Here is a 16,474-nt window from a genome sequence, read left to right as displayed (position 1 = left end):
GGTACCTGGGTGGCTCAGTCGTTTGAGCGTCTGACTTCGGCTCAGGACATGATCGCCTGGTTCATCGGTTCCAGCCCCGCGTCAGGCTCTATGCTGGCAGCTCAGAGCCTGGAGCCTGTTTCAGGTTCTGTGTCTCCCTCTCTCTCTGCCCCTTTTCCCCCTATCAAAAACAAATGAACAAAAAACTAAGCCCATTCTCTGGATGGTGCCACCTTCCTCCATTGCCAGTGAAGTGAGGAGGACTTGGGCCACCTGTCCCAACCCAGCGGGCAGGAGGGTACTGAGGCAGAGAATGCCGGAGTGTGCTCTGCTTGGCCTGGGGCGGAGCAAGGGACTGCCTCTTTAATCTTCTCCCTCTCCTTTCCTGCCCCACAGGCCACCAGAGATGTTAATTACAGAAACTGGCCACATCTGAAAAAGTGCTGCCCCTTCCTTGTCCTCACTGGCTTTGGGCAGCTTCGAGCCTTCCAGCTTTTTCTTTTTTTTTAAAGTTTTTATTTATTTTGAGAGAGAGCAAGAGAGAGCGTGCGCATGAATTGGGGAGGGGCAGGGAGAGAGGGGGAGAGAGAGAATCCCAAGCAGGCTCCTTGCTGTCAGTGCAGAGCCTGATGCAGGGATCTATCCCAGAAACCTGTGCGATCATGACCTGAGCTGAAATCAAGAGCCAGACACTTAACTGATTGAGCCACCCAGGCGCCCTGAGCCTTCCAGCTCTGATGCAGGAAGCAGCTCCAGGTTGAACTGCGTTTCCTGTGTAGGCCATTGGCACATGGATGAACGCGTGACATTTTAATAGCTCTATTTTATTTAAATACGAATTGGAAAAGTTGGAACTACCACACAAAAGCCATGATTTGAAGGACATTACTGGCTAGGGTCAGAATTAGAAACAAAGTGAATTGATTTAGATTTGATTTAAAGAAAACTATTGGGGCGCCCGGGTGGCTCAGTCAGTTAAGCATCTGACTCTTGATTTCAGCTCAGGTCACGACTGAGCCCCTTGTTGGGCTCTTGGCTGACAGTGTGGGGCCTGCTTGTTATTCTCTCCTCTCTCTCTGCCCCTCCCCATTGACGCTTTCTCTCTTTCAAAACAAATAAATAAAGTTAAAAAAAAAGAACACTATTAAGTACATGATGGTGAGGATCGCATGTGCGAAGGACTGATGTTCTGGATGTTCTGGGTAAGAATTTGGCATGTATTTCTCAGCCGTGAAGGCCAAACTGAGGGAACCTTCTGTGACTAACAGAGAAGTCATGGGCTGTGCGTGGTGGGAGGTGGGGAGGCTGGCTGAAGACAAGTGAGGGACACTTTTCTGTCCAGTCCCCCTCAAACAACAGGACAGTAACCAACCCCTTCATTGCCCTGCAAAAGCCAGGAAAACCAGAACAAGCGTGGGCAGCACAGCCTCGCCTTGACCCCAGGAGAGGATTATCTTCTTCCTGAACTTGTCAAGAACACGAACACCTGCTGCTGCTTCTAGAAGATCCCCGGGCCCCCACGGTATCCTGTACATATAGTACAGCAGCGCCTCCAACACCTCTGTTGCATTTACTGGTTTTCACATAGATTCCCCACCAGACTGCAAATTCCTCTAAGGCAGGGACTTCTCGGTATTCTTTGTTTCATCGAGTCTAGCACCCGGTAGTGCTTAATGAATGTTGATAATTGATGTGGAGGAATGACCTTTACTTTTGCATCTACTGTGTGATCTCAGGCAAATAGTCCTACCTCTCTGGGCTTCAGCTGGATACGGTGTCCTTCAACACGGATATTTCCAGGTCTCTGAGAGCATCATAGTGTGGTGGCCAAGCACAGAGACTCGAGAGCCCAACTACCTCGTTCACGTTCTGGCTCTGTAGCATACTAGCTGCGTGGCCTTGAGCAAATTGTCTGTTCTCGTCAGTGCCTCAGTTCCCCTTTCTGTAAGATGGTGATACTAAAAGTCCCTGCTTCATAGAGTCGTTAGGATTAAATGCTTCATATACGTAAAATTCTTAGAATGGGGCTTGGCACGCAGGCCCCATTTGGTGTTTTATTGTTGTTTAAAATAGTTCACTGACAATGTTACCTTGATAGTTTTTTGGGTCAGACAAAGGCTTTCTGGGATTCAGTGAGATTTTTTTTTTTTTAAAGTGGCCCCAGCACAGGGCTTGACCTCATGATCCTGAGATCCAAGACCTGAGCTGAGATCAAGAGTCAGACACTTAACCGACTAAACCACGTAGGTGCCCCAATGAGACATCTGATACATTTTCTGATCTTCTTGTAGAGAGACAGGAAAATGGAGTCAGGATAAAATGGGTGCAGGGGACAGGGACATATAGGCCTCCAGTTATGGAATGAATGTCACAAGAATGAAAGACACAGCACAGGGAATGGAGTCTATGTTATTGTGATAGAGTTACATGGTGACAGATACCTACACTTGTGGTGAGAACAGCACAATGTGTAGAGTTGTGGAATCACTGTGTTGTACACCCGAAACTGACGTTGTATGTCAATTCTACTTCAATTAAAAGAATTGGATGCTGGATTTAAAAAAAATGGGGTCTGGAGAAAAGTATGACTGGGTAGATTCCCAAATAGCTGAGCATAAGACCCAAAAGCACAGACCCTGGGAGGATGTAAAGGGAGGGCGTCCAGTGGCATGCTACCTGAGTCTGCCCTTGCTTTCCTCCAAGACCAGGACCCTGGGTCAAGGTTCTTCCAAAAGAGTAATTCCCCACTGTTACGCCAACACACCAACTTACAACCCGGTGCGGCCCCTCTCAGACCACCTCCCATTCTGTATTCATATGTGTTGTATCCTCCGTGGGACTATATATTCCTTCAGAATGAGGATGGGGCCTTATCCATCTTTTATCTCCTGTATCATGTAGCTCAGTGCTGACCCAAAGTAGGAGTTCAATAAACACACACACACACACACACACACACACACACAGACACACAGACACACGACCATGTTTCTCAAATGCATTCATGCCCCCCACCTTCAGTGGTTGGTTGGGGATTGACCAATGCTTCAGAGAATTAAGAGTCACAAGGACTTCCAGAGGTTGAAAGATGGAAGGAAATCAATGAAACGAAACTGAACGGGGATCCATTCATTCATAAGGTATTTATTAAGTGCCTCCTGTATGCCAGGCACCATTCTTTTTTTTTTTTTTTAAGTTTATTTTTGTTTATTTTGGGAGAGAGACAGAGAATGGGTGGGGGGGGGGGGCAGAGAGAAAGGTAGAGTAAGAATCCCAAGCGGGCTCCGGGCTGTCAGCGCAGAGCCTGATGTGGAGCTTGAACTCACAAACCACGAGATCATGACCTGAGCTGAAATCAAGAGTCAGATGCTTAACTGCCTGAGCCACCCAGGCGCCCCTGCCAGGTGCCATTCTAAGTGCAGAAGATACATAAATGAACAAAGGGGCCAAATGCCTGCCCTCATGAGGCTCACAGTCTGCTGTGGGAAGGCAGGTGAGCAAAATGAATAAGTAAAGTACATGGAATGTTAGGAAGTGCCAGGAGCTAAGTGGAAAGAAAGAAAGCAGAGAAATGGATAAAAAGTGTCAGAGGAGGGATGGACCCAGGGTTGCAATTTTGGTTTTAAGGCAGCAGAGAAGGTGACTTTTAGGCATGGGTATCGGCAGAGGAGCATTCCAGGAAGAAGGAACAGCAAATGCAAAGGCTCTGAGGCATGAGTGTTCCTGGCACGCTCAAGAATAAATCAGGGGATCAGCTAGGTTAGGCCTGTCTCATGTCGTATACTTTTCTTTCCTTATTGTAATTGCAATGAAATACTTGTCTAATTACCTGTTCACTGTATGTGTCTCCACGAGACTCTAGGCTTTCTTGGTGTGGGGGCTGGGCTTTGCCCTTTGCTGAATTCTTAACCTTCAGAACAGGCTCCCGCATGCAGTCGGTGCTCAATCACATTTTGTTGATACAAAATTAAATAAATGTGAGTAACGAATGGCATTTGGGTCAAGAAATTGCACAGGCAGGACAGGCTTGAGCCAAAGAGGTTGGGGAATTCTAGCGGTGGCCAGGGGCGAGCTTAGGGCCCCCGGGAGTTACAAGAAGCGGTGCCAGCCTGGCACTTTCCTGAAGGTGGGCCCAAGTGGTCACGGGCTACAGAGCAGGAGGTGTGGCTGAGGAGGGTTAACCGGGAGCAGGGAGCCTGAAGACAGCCGTAACCGTGACCATAACAGTGACCCATCAGAGCCTTCACACTCCCGGGTTTGGTGTGAAGTCCGTGATTCGAGCTGTTTGTCCTTCGGCTGCTGCATGAATTGAGACCTCTCTGTGCACCTTTGTGTACGGGAGCAGATCGCTCAGGCCGTGAGGGCCTCGCATTCAAATCTCCAAACTGCGTCAGCATTCTCTCCATCACTGAATGATTGTTTATTTATTTATTTCAAAAAAAATTTTTAATGTTTATTTATTTTTGAGAGAGAGAGAGAGACAGAGTACGAGTGGGGAGGGGCAGAGAGAGAATCCGGAGCAGGCTCCAGGCTCCGAGCTGTCAGCACAGAGGCCCACGTGGGGCTCAAACCCACCAACTGCAAGATGATGACCTGAGCTGAAGTCGGACGCTCAACCGACTGAGCCACCCAGGCGCCCCTACTTATTTATTTATTTATTTATTTATTTATTTTTGATTTCTTGATTTTGATTTTATTTTTTTTTAATTGTTTTTAATGTTTATTTAATTTTGAGAGAGAGAGAGAGAGAGAGAGAGAGACTGAGTGTGAGTGGGGGAGAGGCAGAGAGAGACATAGAATCCAAAGCAGGCTCCAGGCTCTGAGCTGTCAGCACAGAGCCCGACGTGGGGCTCGAACTCAGAGACCATGAGCTCATGACCTGAGCTGAAGTCAGGTGCTTAACCGACTGAGCCACCCAGGCGCCCCTTATTATTATTTTTAATGGAAGGAAACAGCAGCATTTGAGAACCGGGGCGATTCAAGAAGGTCCTTGGGTGTGACAGTCACGGATAAGGACTCATGTCTTAAAACACTTATTGGTGCCTAGCTATGCCAGACCCTGAGCTGGATAGAGTGGTGGACAAGTTATGACCAAGGGCTTAGTGGGTTGCTCCGTGGGACGGTGGCCTGAGCTGAGTGGTGGTCCTGGCTCCAGCTTGATCAGCTGTGTGGGTGGCCCTCAGTCAGTGATGGGTCAAAGCAGGCTTAGAGGACATCTGGTGCCATCTCTTAGGTTACCCAAGGGTGCACAAGTCTCTGCACCCCGCCCTACACCCTATGGGGCCTCAGTCTTTAAGTGTAAAATGGGGGCATTGGTCAGATGCCCTTGAAGTTCACTCTGGCTTTACTATTCTATAACATTATAAATATGAGGAAGTTCTAGGGAGGTGGATTTGGTGCCATCCCACCGTGATCTCTGTCCTCCACCCTTAATACCAGGGGGAGGGGTGGTAGAGTCCAGTTCACAGAGATGTTTCTCAAACACATTCACGGAGCCCGGAAGGCAGGCATCTGGCTTTCCTTGTTGCTGCAAGGTGGTCCCCAGGGGGGAGGGTTTGGAGGTGAGTCCTCAGTGGGATTCAGCCCATTTCCCCGATTCTCTTTCTAGACCCCAGAGTGGCTCCACGCTGCCTCCCTCTCGATGGCACACTCGGATTTCCTGCTGGGATCTTTTCGCTCTTCTTCTCTTCCTCACCTGGCCCCTTAGCGCTTTGATCTCCTTTGCTCTCCCCACCGAAGGCCCCACTACTTCTTCCCCTTGAGGTCATCTGTGGTTCAGCTTCGTTCAGGGGTGTGCCAAGTGGGGCGAGAAGAAGGAGGAAGGGGCTTCTAATCCTCTGGAGGGAGGGGAGACTTGCTCACTGTTGTCTGGCCTGCGGGTAGGGCAGCCACAGGATGGTTCACATTGCTAGGACTGACTTCCTCATAGCATGTCCCTTGAGTGTCCATTATGCCGAGTCCCTGCTTATTCTTGCTTTGAGTTGCATTATCAAAGGCACAGTATCCTAGTATCAGGGGCCATCGGCTCTAGGAGCAGGTGGGGGGCGGGGAGGAAGAAATTGCCCTCCCACCATATAAAGAAGGAACTTTAGAAATTTCTAAAAATCCGAGCTGTCCAATGCTGCTCACCAGCAGTGGAGGAGCTTCAGGGAGCTTCAGTGGTGGTGGCTGGATGCCCCCTACCAGGCGTCCTGGACCTGGTGGGAGGCTCACGGAATACCAGAGGGCAGACACAGAATCTATCCTGGGGGGAGCCCCGGACTCCTGTGTCTGCTCCCAGTACCCCAAGGGAGTATTTTTCTTTTTCTTCTTATTTTTTTATTTTTTTTTATTTTTTTTTTTTTAAATTTTTTTTTTTTTTCAATGTTTATTTATTTTTGGGACAGAGAGAGACAGAGCATGAAAGGGGGAGGGGCAGAGAGAGAGGGAGACACAGAATCTGAAACAGGCTCCAGGCTCCGAGCCATCAGCCCAGAGCCTGACGCGGGGCTCGAACTCACGGACCGCGAGATCGTGACCTGGCTGAAGTCGGACGCTTAACCGACTGCGCCACCCAGGCGCCCTTTTATTTTTTATTAAAAAAATTTTTTTTAACGTTTATTTATTTTTGAGACAGAGACAAAGCATGAATGGGGGAGGGGCAGAGAGAGAGAGAGACACAGAATCAGAAGCAGCCTCCAGGCCCAGAGCCGTCAGCCCAGAGCCCGACGTGGGGCTCGAACTCACAGACCGTGAGATCATGACCTGAGCCGAAGTTGGACGCTTAACCGACTGAGCCACCCAGGCGCCCCTCTTCTTATTTTTTTAATATGAAATTTATTGTCAAATTGGTTTCCATACAACACCCAGTGCTCACCCCAACAGGTGCCCTCCTCAATGCCCATCACCCACTTTCCCCGGGAGTATTTTTCTAAATACATATTTTACTTCAGAGCCCAGGTGCCTCTGATCTGTAAGCTGATACACTCAGTGTGTGACCCAAGTGGATGGGCCTGGGCTGCGTGCCTGTGGAAGGAGCGGGGACATAGGCTGGGCTTGGAAATGCGCCACTTGCCCAGATCCTGGATGGAGATGCCTGGTTAGAGTGGGGTGGTGCCTCATGGATGATTGCTGGGTTGAGCAAGAGAAGGGACTTGGACACCCTGTTTTTCGGTTTCATTTCCAAATCCTGGAGCGTCTTTCAGCCAACGATGACAATAACACCTCTATTAACCTCGTAGTTTCTCCTAGTGCCACCAAGCGCCTTCCTTCTCCAATTATTGCAGGTAGATTCTCCCTCGAGAAGCTTCACCCTCTTCTGTCCAGTGTCTCCTGGGCACTCAGATGCTCCATCTGAACCCCGTCTCTCCTTTCCCACCCCCCCCATCTCCTTCTCTGGGAAGCCTTCCTTGAATGACCCACAGTGACTGCTCGGGGCCATCGCTCCCACCCCCAGCCCCGGGGTCCAGGTCTCCGGCTGCTTCCTTGTCTTTGGGACGGGCCCAGCTCTCTTGCTGGCCTGGGAGCTCTGAGGGCAGAGTCTGGGCCTCCTTCTCCCTTGGGCTCTGCACGTGTTGGGCCCCTGTTCTCCAGCCATGTCGGAATAGGTCAGCTGGAGCCAGTGACAGATACAGTCAGGCCAAGAACATCTTGCTCCCCAAGGCCCAGCCCAGGCATGGGAGGGGATAAAAGTCTCGTGCTGGGGCCTCGGGGCAGGAACTCACACACTTCGATTATTGTCCGTCTGTCTGCCTGCAGCTGTGTGACCTTCCGTCTCTACCATGTCTCACCCCTCCTGCCAGGCCCAGAGGGGCTTCAGTGTTCGCTCGGCCTGCTCTCCTCGCTCTGGGGGCTGTGGCAGAGGCAGCTTCAGTAGCAGGAGCTTTGGTTCTTTTGGGGGGCGCAGGGGGGGCTTTCGTGGGAGGGCCTGGGCATCAGGGGGAAGGCTAGGGGTGTGGCTTGGGGAGGGCCGCTGTGGGCCTGGGCTTTCCCTGTGCCCTCCGGGGGGCATCCGGGAAGTGACCATCGACCACAGTCTGCTGACCCCCTTGAAGATTGAGATTGACTCCCAGTTCCAGGCGGTGCGGACTCAGGAGACCCAAGAGATCAGGACCCTCAACAACCAGTTTGCTTCCTTCATTGACAAGGTGAGGGTCAACTCGGCTAAGCCCCTCTCTCTGGGCCTCCCTCGGAGGAACTGTCCTCAGTGGGTTTGGGAATGGAGAAGTTTCCTTGGCTACCACTTTTCTAATCACTTCTGCAGTGAGGAAGGCTTTCCAGTGGTTTAACTGCAGTCCTGATTAGGCTGAGGCCCTGCTGTTCTATGGTTGGGGCACAGGGACAGAGAACAGTTGTTCAGCAGTGGGAAGCCCCTCCCCTGTTAGCCATCCTGATCATTTTGATGTGCTCAGAGCCTCATGCGAGGGCGTGAGGCTGCCCCTGCCCAGGCTGGATTTGGGAGGTAGGGGAAAGGTGGGCTAAGTGGTGGTGGGGGGTTCCTGGGGCTTGACTTTCCAGAGCCTGTGGCCAGGGAGTCCTACCGGAGCCTCAGGGACCCTCTGTTTGTGCTGCAGGTGCGGTTCCTGGAGCAGCAGAACAAGGTCCTGGAGACTAAGTGGCACTTGCTACAGCAGCAGGGGGTAAGCGACAGTCCCCAGGGCCTGGAGTCTTTCTTCGAGGCCTATGTGGCCCAGCTCAAGAGGTGGCTGGAGCAGCTCCAGAGAGAACGAGGGGCCCTGGATGCTGAGCTGAAGTTTTGCCAGGACCAGGAGGAGGAGTATAAGGCCAAGTAGGCAAACCCCAGTGCCTCCGGGGGCCCGGGTGGGGTCCAGGAGGATTTGGATCGGGGCTGTTGTTTGGAGGGTCTCCCACATGCTGAGCTCCCAGAGACACATGGGTGGCCTCCCTTCTGCATCCCAAGCCCTCTGATTCTCAGGGTGCCCCGCTGTCACAGGTAAGGAGGCCCCACAGTGCCTGATGCCCAGGTCTAGAGAGCCTCAGTTCCAATAGATCCAGCTACAAGGGCCACATGTCCGGTCAGGGCTGGGAGGGGCCTGTTTAAACAATGCCGTAGTGGGTTTTTCCTCGATAAATCCTGTTGAGCAAGCTGTGGGCTAAAATGACTCAGATGTTCTCTGGTCTCGGTAGTGGAAGGGAATCCATTTAGGGGGACCATCCCCAGGCTTGTGGCATGATTCACAGCTGGGCTGTGTTTCTGGGCTCCCCACCTAGGTCACCTGGTGGTGTGGAGAGAGCCCTGGACTAACCAGAGGCTTGGGTTTGGCGACTGTGAGCAAAGGGGTAGCTGTGTGGCCTTTTACCTTTGCCGGCCTCAGTTCTTTACCTGTAGGTTGGGAACATGTCACCTGCTCTTCTCATCTCCCAGAGCCATTGGGAGGATGGCTTGTGAGGCGGGGTGGGTCCTGCAAAGAGCCCAGGATTGGGACCGGGAGAGCTGGTCTTAGATCTGCTCGCGCCACCTAATTATCTACGACTTGGGCAAAGTCACGTGATCTCCCTGACACAATCCAAAATGTCCCCTTCACATGACGATTGTGAGTAGTGAGGAGAGGTGTGGGAATGTGCCTTATAGACGTGAAGGAAAGTGGCCTCATGTGGTCGGGTGGACACGGGCTGAAAGAGTGGAGAGGGTCATAGCCAGATTGTGACAATGACCTCCTGATAGGGAAGGTAGGGGAGCTGGCTGGTTATGTGTCCTGCTTGGAAGCATCTAAAGGCAAGAGGGGCCTTTTCTGGGAGGCTGTGCTTGGAGGAGGGGCATGGGTTCTGATCTCACCACCTCAGGCATCATCCTTCTGTACGTATTTGACAGGTATGAGCAAGAGGCCTACAGGCACGCCACACTTGAGAATGACTTTGTGGTCCTAAAAAAGGTGAGGGGGGGGGTGTCCAGCTGCTTCCTGCGGATCCTGAGCACCCACCATGCACCTTTAAAGCCCAATTCAGGGCTGGGAGGGCAGGGGGTGGGAATCCTAATGCAGCACATGATCTCATGCAGCCTGTAGGGGGCCCCAGGGAAATGAGATTTCTATGTAGACAGAGGGACCACAGGACAAGATCGGATGGAAGGACTGCATGATGAGCTCTGGGTGTCACTGTGGGAGAGGGTGGGGAGGGAGTGGAAGAAGCAGAACTGGTTGAGAGTAATCCGGGAAGGCTTCCTGAAGGCAGTGTGGGTCAGTGTCAGGCAAAAGGGAGAACAGGGTGGGGCGGGGTTGGAGGAGGAAGGAGTGGGTCTGCGGGGAGAGCTGTGGATGAGTATTGGGCAGTGCGCGACCAGAATTCCTGAGCCAGAGTGGGACCCACAAGCAGGAAGTGGGAGTACATGGCTTCTGTCTTCCTGTCCCCAGGATGCGGATGGGGTTTTCCTGAGCAAGATGGAGCTAGAAGGCGCACTGGAGTCTCTGCAAGGGTACTTCTGCTTCTTGAGGCATCTGTATGAAGAAGTGAGGATCCACCAATGCGGGGTGGTGGTCTGCTGAGGGCAGGTGGGAGTGAGGGGAGGGGATGGGGCCGGCAGGCTCCCTGGCCACAGTGGGAGGGGCCAGGAGGCGAAGCCTGGTTAGGGTGACTTGGATCCAGTCATGCAGACATTTGACAAGCAAATACTGAGAATGTACTGTGTGGATTGCTAGGTCCTGGAGATGCACGGGTCAATAACCAGACACAAATCACAACGCCTGCTTTCTGTTGGGAGACAGGCAATAAACAATAGACCTACTAAAGAAGTAAATTGTAGAGTACATTAGAACATGATCAGTGCTATGGCCAATAGGAAAAATCAGAGCAGGGAAAGGGGGCTTAGGAAGGTGGGGAGGGGGAAGGCAGGTGGCAATTTCAGATAGGGTGGTCAGAGTGGCCTTAATTAATTTTTTTTTTTACATTTGCTTTTTTTTTTTTTTTAATTTTTTTTTCAACGTTTATTTATTTTTGGGACAGAGAGAGACAGAGCATGAACGGGGGAGGGGCAGAGAGAGAGGGAGACACAGAATCGGAAACAGGCTCCAGGCTCTGAGCCATCAGCCCAGAGCCTGACGCGGGGCTCGAACTCACAGACCGCGAGATCGTGACCTGGCTGAAGTCGGACGCTTAACCGACTGCTCCACCCAGGCGCCCCTACGTTTGCTTTTTTTGATAGACCGAGAGAGACAGAGCACAGGTGGGGGAGGGGCAGGGAGAGAGGGAGACACAGAATCCGAAACAGGCTCCAGGCTCTGAGCTGGCAGCACAGAGCCCGATGCGGGGCTCAAACTCACAAACCACGAGATCATGACCTGAGCCGAAGTCGGACGCTTACCCGACTGAGCCACCCAGGCACCCTGAGGGGCCTTATTTGGAAGACAAAGTTTGAGAGAAGATTAGAAGGCTGGTGGGGAAGTTAACCAGGCAGGTGGAACCGGGGAATTGCAGGTGGAGCGCAGGGCCCCCAGTGGAGCACTGGTATCTTTGTGGAAATGAAGAGGCTGTGGGGGTTGGAGCAGAAGGAGCGAGAGGGAGGCAGGTGTGATAAGAAGTCAGGGCAGTGATGGGGACCAGGCGATTTCGAGCTTGCAGGACATTTACCTTTAATGTCCACGCTGCAAGAGTCATCAGACATCACCTCCTACAACCCTCCTTTTCAGGAGAGGAGACAACAGAGGGCATGCTCAGCACCACCCAGGGGAACGAGGGCTGCCCCCTGACGGAGTGTGGGCAGAAGTCAGGCATCCTGACAACCTGCCCGGGACTCCAAGGGGGAAAGGGAGCAGGGGCAGGTGGACACTGAGTCAGTCTTCCCTGCAGGAGCTGAACCAGCTCCAGACCCAGGCCAGCGACACGTCCGTGGTGCTGTCCATGGACAACAACCGCTGCTTGGACTTCAGTGACATCATCGCTGAGGTCCGTGCCCGGTACGAGGAGATTGCCCGGAACAGCAAAGCCGAGGCCGAGATGCTGTACCAGACCAAGGTGCCAGGGCCGGGGGCAGCACCGGGCTGGAAAGGGCTGTGTCTCCATGCCCATGCCCCAGGGTGGTCGTCCCCCTCGGTCCCCTTGGGGCAGTTCTGATAACCTCCTTGGGGCTCCAGGGCTGGGTGGGCATGGCCACTTCCCCTCTCCAGGAGGGGGGCAGTGAGGGAAACCAGGGGACACCAGCCCAGACTGGCGTGGGCTCATCCCACCGTGTCCTGCCTTCAGCGTTTCACCTGCATTCCGAGTGAGGATGCGAGGAGGCGAAGAATTGGGGACACGATGTTTCTCATGGTCTTGGGGTCAAAGGTGAAGGTCCTCTCAACTAATGGTGTCACCTCTGTCCCTCTCAGTACCAGGAGCTTCAGGCGTCCGCCCAGCTTCACGGGGATAGCATGAAGGAAACCAAAGTCCAGATTTCTCAGTTGCAGCAGGCGAGTCAGAGGCTGCAAAGTCAGATTGAGAACCTCAAGAAGCAGGTAAGGCTCCCAGAGCTCCCCAGGCCCTCCCGGTACTCTCTTGGTGCCAGGGTCACTGCTAGGTTTGTGTCCAGGTTTGAGTACTGGCTGAAACTTTGGATAATTTGGGTGGAGAGAACCTCAAGCCCCATTTCGGAGGAATTTGACCTCCTTCTGAATTCAAGCCTGTGTGTGTTTTGCACTGAACAACTCCAGGGGGCGCTGCTCGCGCTGCCTTTCACGGCCAGGTGTACATTTGGCTTTTGGCTCCTTGGGGGAGAGTGTTAATCCATCTGTTTTCTAGTCTTTTCGTTTGAGTCTTACTCCTCAAGCCCAGCGGAGACTCTAAGGCTAGGTGCTGACTTTCTGGGTCCCGCCTTGGGGAGTGTGAGAGCCAGGAACTCAGGGGGCAGGTGAGATGGGAAGTGGAATGGGGGTGCATGAGGGGGGCGAGCCCTCCGTAAGCAGATGCTTTAGATGCTTTGTGTGGGTTGGAGGTGATGCTGTAGGTGCCTGGTGTGGGCTGGCAGGGGGAGAGGGAGAGGGCAGCAAGGAGAGAGACATGGTTTCCTGCTAGTCCCGGAGACCTCACTTCTAGACGTGAAGGATTACAGACTCTTCAGCTCTCAGTATCTTTGCACCCACTTTCCCCAAACCCGAAGAATCGGTTTTGGGATCGGCAGAGGGTTGAGAACCGAGACGGCAGATCAGGCGGGCTCCTCACGCGCTTCAGCTTGGCAAGCAGGGCGCGTGTGACCCGTCCACTCCCCGGTGGGGCCCCCCTGGGAAAGCCCTTGGAGCTCAGGCCATTCAAAGCCCAGACGCAGTCTCCACCCATCCTCACCTGCTCTCCTGTGGGATGTGATTCGGGACCCGAGATGAAGGTGACCAGGTCCTATTCAATTTGCTGCCAGTGTTTTGTCCATAGATTTGAATTCCTTGCTTGCGAATGCCTCGGCAATGTCTATTAAAATGCAGATCCCTGGGCCTCTGTCAGACTGAGGGAATCAGTATCTAAGGGCAGAGCCCAGATACTCTCTAAGCTCAGTTCGTTTACCAGGGTGACTGAGGGTGCGGAGCCTCAGCCCAGCAGCCAGTACTTAGGAGTGCTACTCTGTCCCCACATCTGGGACCCACAGCTTCTGCCACACAGCAAGGTGCCTGTCCTGCGAGAATCCCTCTTGGGAATTCTTCCCGCCCGGCCCCATTTTCCTGCACACACATGGTGGACTGGATATCCTTGTGCCAGACCTAGGGCAGAGCCCCGCGATCTAGGACCAGACATCAGCTGTCCGGGGTTAGGGTCCCAGTTCTGCCCCTCACCGCTTTTCTGAACCTCAGTTTCTTCATTTGTAGGATAGAGATGATATTTCCCAACAACAAGGTGCTTGTGAATAGAATACAAAAGAAAAGAAAAGAATAGAAAAACATAGAATAGAATAGAATAGAATAGAATAGAATAGAATGGAATGAGACTATGCTGGGATTAGAATAATGAGAGCCTTTAGGGAATGCCTTCTTTCCTGACCCAAACAGGAAGGTAAACCCACTGGATGGCAGATTAGATAGAGAAGTTGTTCCCCTTCTGGGAGTTTTCTATCAGATCAGAGAGGTAAGCACAGAGAGTGCACATGGTTTGATATATAGTAAAACCTTGGCTTGCAAGTAACTTGTTCTGCGAGCGTTCCGCAAGGCGAGCAAACATTTCTAATATATTTTAACCTGACAAACGAGCGATGTCTGGCAATACGAGTAGTATGTGACACTGAACGTCACATGATCACAACGGAGCCAATGGTTCTTGAAATTCGCTTTGATATAGGAGTGCTTTGGATTACAAGCATGGTTCCGGAATGAATTACACTCCCATACCAAGGTTTTACTGTACTTTGATAACAGGACAAAGTGTTTGAAATGGGGCTGTTCTCAAACCATCAAGGATGGTGGTCACCCTCAAGATGAGACTTGTAGATACTGCTCCATACAGGACAGGAAGGGCATTAAGTGCCTGGGTAGAGGTAAAGTGACTCGGGTAAGGAGCTAAGGGGCAGGAGTGGGAAGAAATAGGGGAAGATCATCGGAGGAGGTGAGACAGGAAGCAGATGAGTTTGCTGTGGCTGCCGTAACAAAGTACCACCAACTTGGAGGCTTGAAAACACCAGACCGTGTATCCTCTCAGTTCTGGAGGCTAGAGGCATGCCATCGGGTGTTAGCAGGTGCACTCTCTCTGAAGGAGCTGGGCGGGGGAATCCTTCCTCGCCTTTTCCTAGCCTTTGGCGGCCCTGGGACTCCTGGGCATTCCTTGTCTTACGGTTGCATCACTCCAGTCCCTGCTTCCGTTGTCACATGGCGTCATCTCTCTGTGCTTGTCTCCGTGTTCTCTTGTCTTTTTCTAGGGACACAACTCATTGGATTTAGGGCTCATCTTGCATGCAGGATGCTATCATCTTGTGGTCCTTAATGCATTACGTTTGCAAAGACCCTCTTTCCAAATAAGACCACAGTCTGAAGTTCTGGGTGGACATGACATTTTTGGGGACACTATTCGACCCACTCGGGGAGTTAAGGAAGCAGAAGAGGCAATGCGTTCCCTTAGGATGAGAGCAACGGGGAAGTGGGGGTGACCATGGATACTTTGAGCTCATGAGATTGTGGTCTACCCTGGGCTTTAAGCTCCATCCACAGCAGGTGACTTGGGAGGCTGTATTGGGCTTGCAGCCACTTTCTCCCTCATTTCTACACCCATCCCAGAATGCCGACCTGCAGGCCACCATCGCTGATGCTGAGCAGCGTGGGGACCTGGCCCTGAAGGACGCCCAGGCCAAGCTGGAGGAGCTGGAGACTGCTCTGAGAGCGGCCAAGCAGGACCTGGCCCGGATGCTGCGGGAGTACCAGGAGCTCATGGGCATGAAGCTGGCCCTTGATGTGGAGATCGCCACCTACCGCAGGCTGCTGGAGGCCGAGGAGTGCAGGTGGGGGGCCTGGGAACTCAGCTGAGGGGGCAAAGGGCGATGGACTGCCACCGCAGTGCTCTCCTTGCTGAGGGGGATTCTGAGATTTCCTGGCACTCCGAGCCACTAAGGGCAACCCATTCTGCTGGGGGGCGGGGAGGCAGAGATTTAAAATCGGGACTGTGGGTTTTATCTGCTGATTGGGTATGTGAGCTGCTCCAAGAAGCTAAAAAGCATAGGGAATGCATTCTTTGCAGCCCTTCTTAGCATTTCCTTCTCTTGTCCTTTCTCCATCAGGATGTCTGGGGAATGCACCAGCCAGGTCACTGTCTGTGAGTATCAGGGGACTTGGGGAGAGGGGTCCCCGTGGGGAGCTGAGGACCCTGCCGTGACTCTGGCGCATTTCTTGGCAGCTGTAGGGGGAGGCAGCACCATTGTGTCTGGAGGAGCTGGTGGTGACCTGGGGGGCGCTTGTGGACTCAGAGGCGGGAAAGGCAGCTTCGGGTCTGGCTGCTCCAGCATCGTGACCGGAGGCTCCAGCGTCACCCTGGGCTCTGGGCAGGGCCCGGTTTGGGGCCCCTGCTCTGTGTCCGGCTCCGGCTTCAGCTCTGGCTCCAGCTCCGGCAGCCACACCATCCTGAAGAAGACGGTGGAGTCAAGTCTGAAGACGTCCGTCACATACTGAGTGACTTGGCAGCCGCTTGCTCCTCTTGCCTTCCAGAACCTTCTCAGCCCAGTTCCCACCTCCACTGCCCTTCCTGGCCAGCTCTGTGTCCCTTGCCCACAGCCTGAGCCAGCTCACAGGGGACTCTGCACAAGTCAATAAAATCATGCCTGCCCGCTGTTCCGAGTGTTTGCCCTGTCTCCCTTGCTCTGCCTGCTGACCCACATCTCCTTTGCCTGCTGTCCACCCCAGGCCAAGTCCACAGCACCCTGTCCTCTAGCCAGCCAGCCTCGTCCTCTCCTCCCCGCAGCCCTCAGGAGGAGCTGGGAAACCCCTGATGGGCTTGGCCAGCCAAATATTGTCCTTTGTGGGGAGGGGAGGGGCCTGAGGCCCACTGACCAGAGCCTGCGGGCTGGAATCACGGGCCAACCTGCCTACTCCTCTTCCCCTGTCTCTGGACCATTTCTCTAGCTCTT

General features: G+C 53.0%; 1 protein-coding gene across 1 annotated transcript; it reads left to right on the top strand.

Moving 5' to 3' along the window:
- The first annotated feature begins 7,739 nt into the window (after positions 1–7,739).
- KRT78 (keratin 78) lies at positions 7,740–16,019 on the top strand. The gene is made up of 9 exons (XM_047066289.1): positions 7,740–8,105; positions 8,532–8,746; positions 9,791–9,851; positions 10,329–10,424; positions 11,761–11,925; positions 12,279–12,404; positions 15,135–15,355; positions 15,632–15,666; positions 15,748–16,019. Exons 1-9 carry the CDS (start codon positions 7,740–7,742, stop codon positions 16,017–16,019), a joined length of 1,557 nt encoding a protein of 518 aa, XP_046922245.1.
- The last annotated feature ends 455 nt before the right edge of the window (positions 16,020–16,474 follow it).

This window comes from Lynx rufus, unplaced genomic scaffold, assembly GCF_022079265.1.
Source record: "Lynx rufus isolate CCGP_SWC_20201006 ecotype Redwood Valley unplaced genomic scaffold, mLynRuf1.p SCAF_7, whole genome shotgun sequence".
NCBI lineage: Eukaryota > Metazoa > Chordata > Mammalia > Carnivora > Felidae > Lynx > Lynx rufus.
This window is presented reverse-complemented; position numbering and strand designations above follow the sequence as displayed.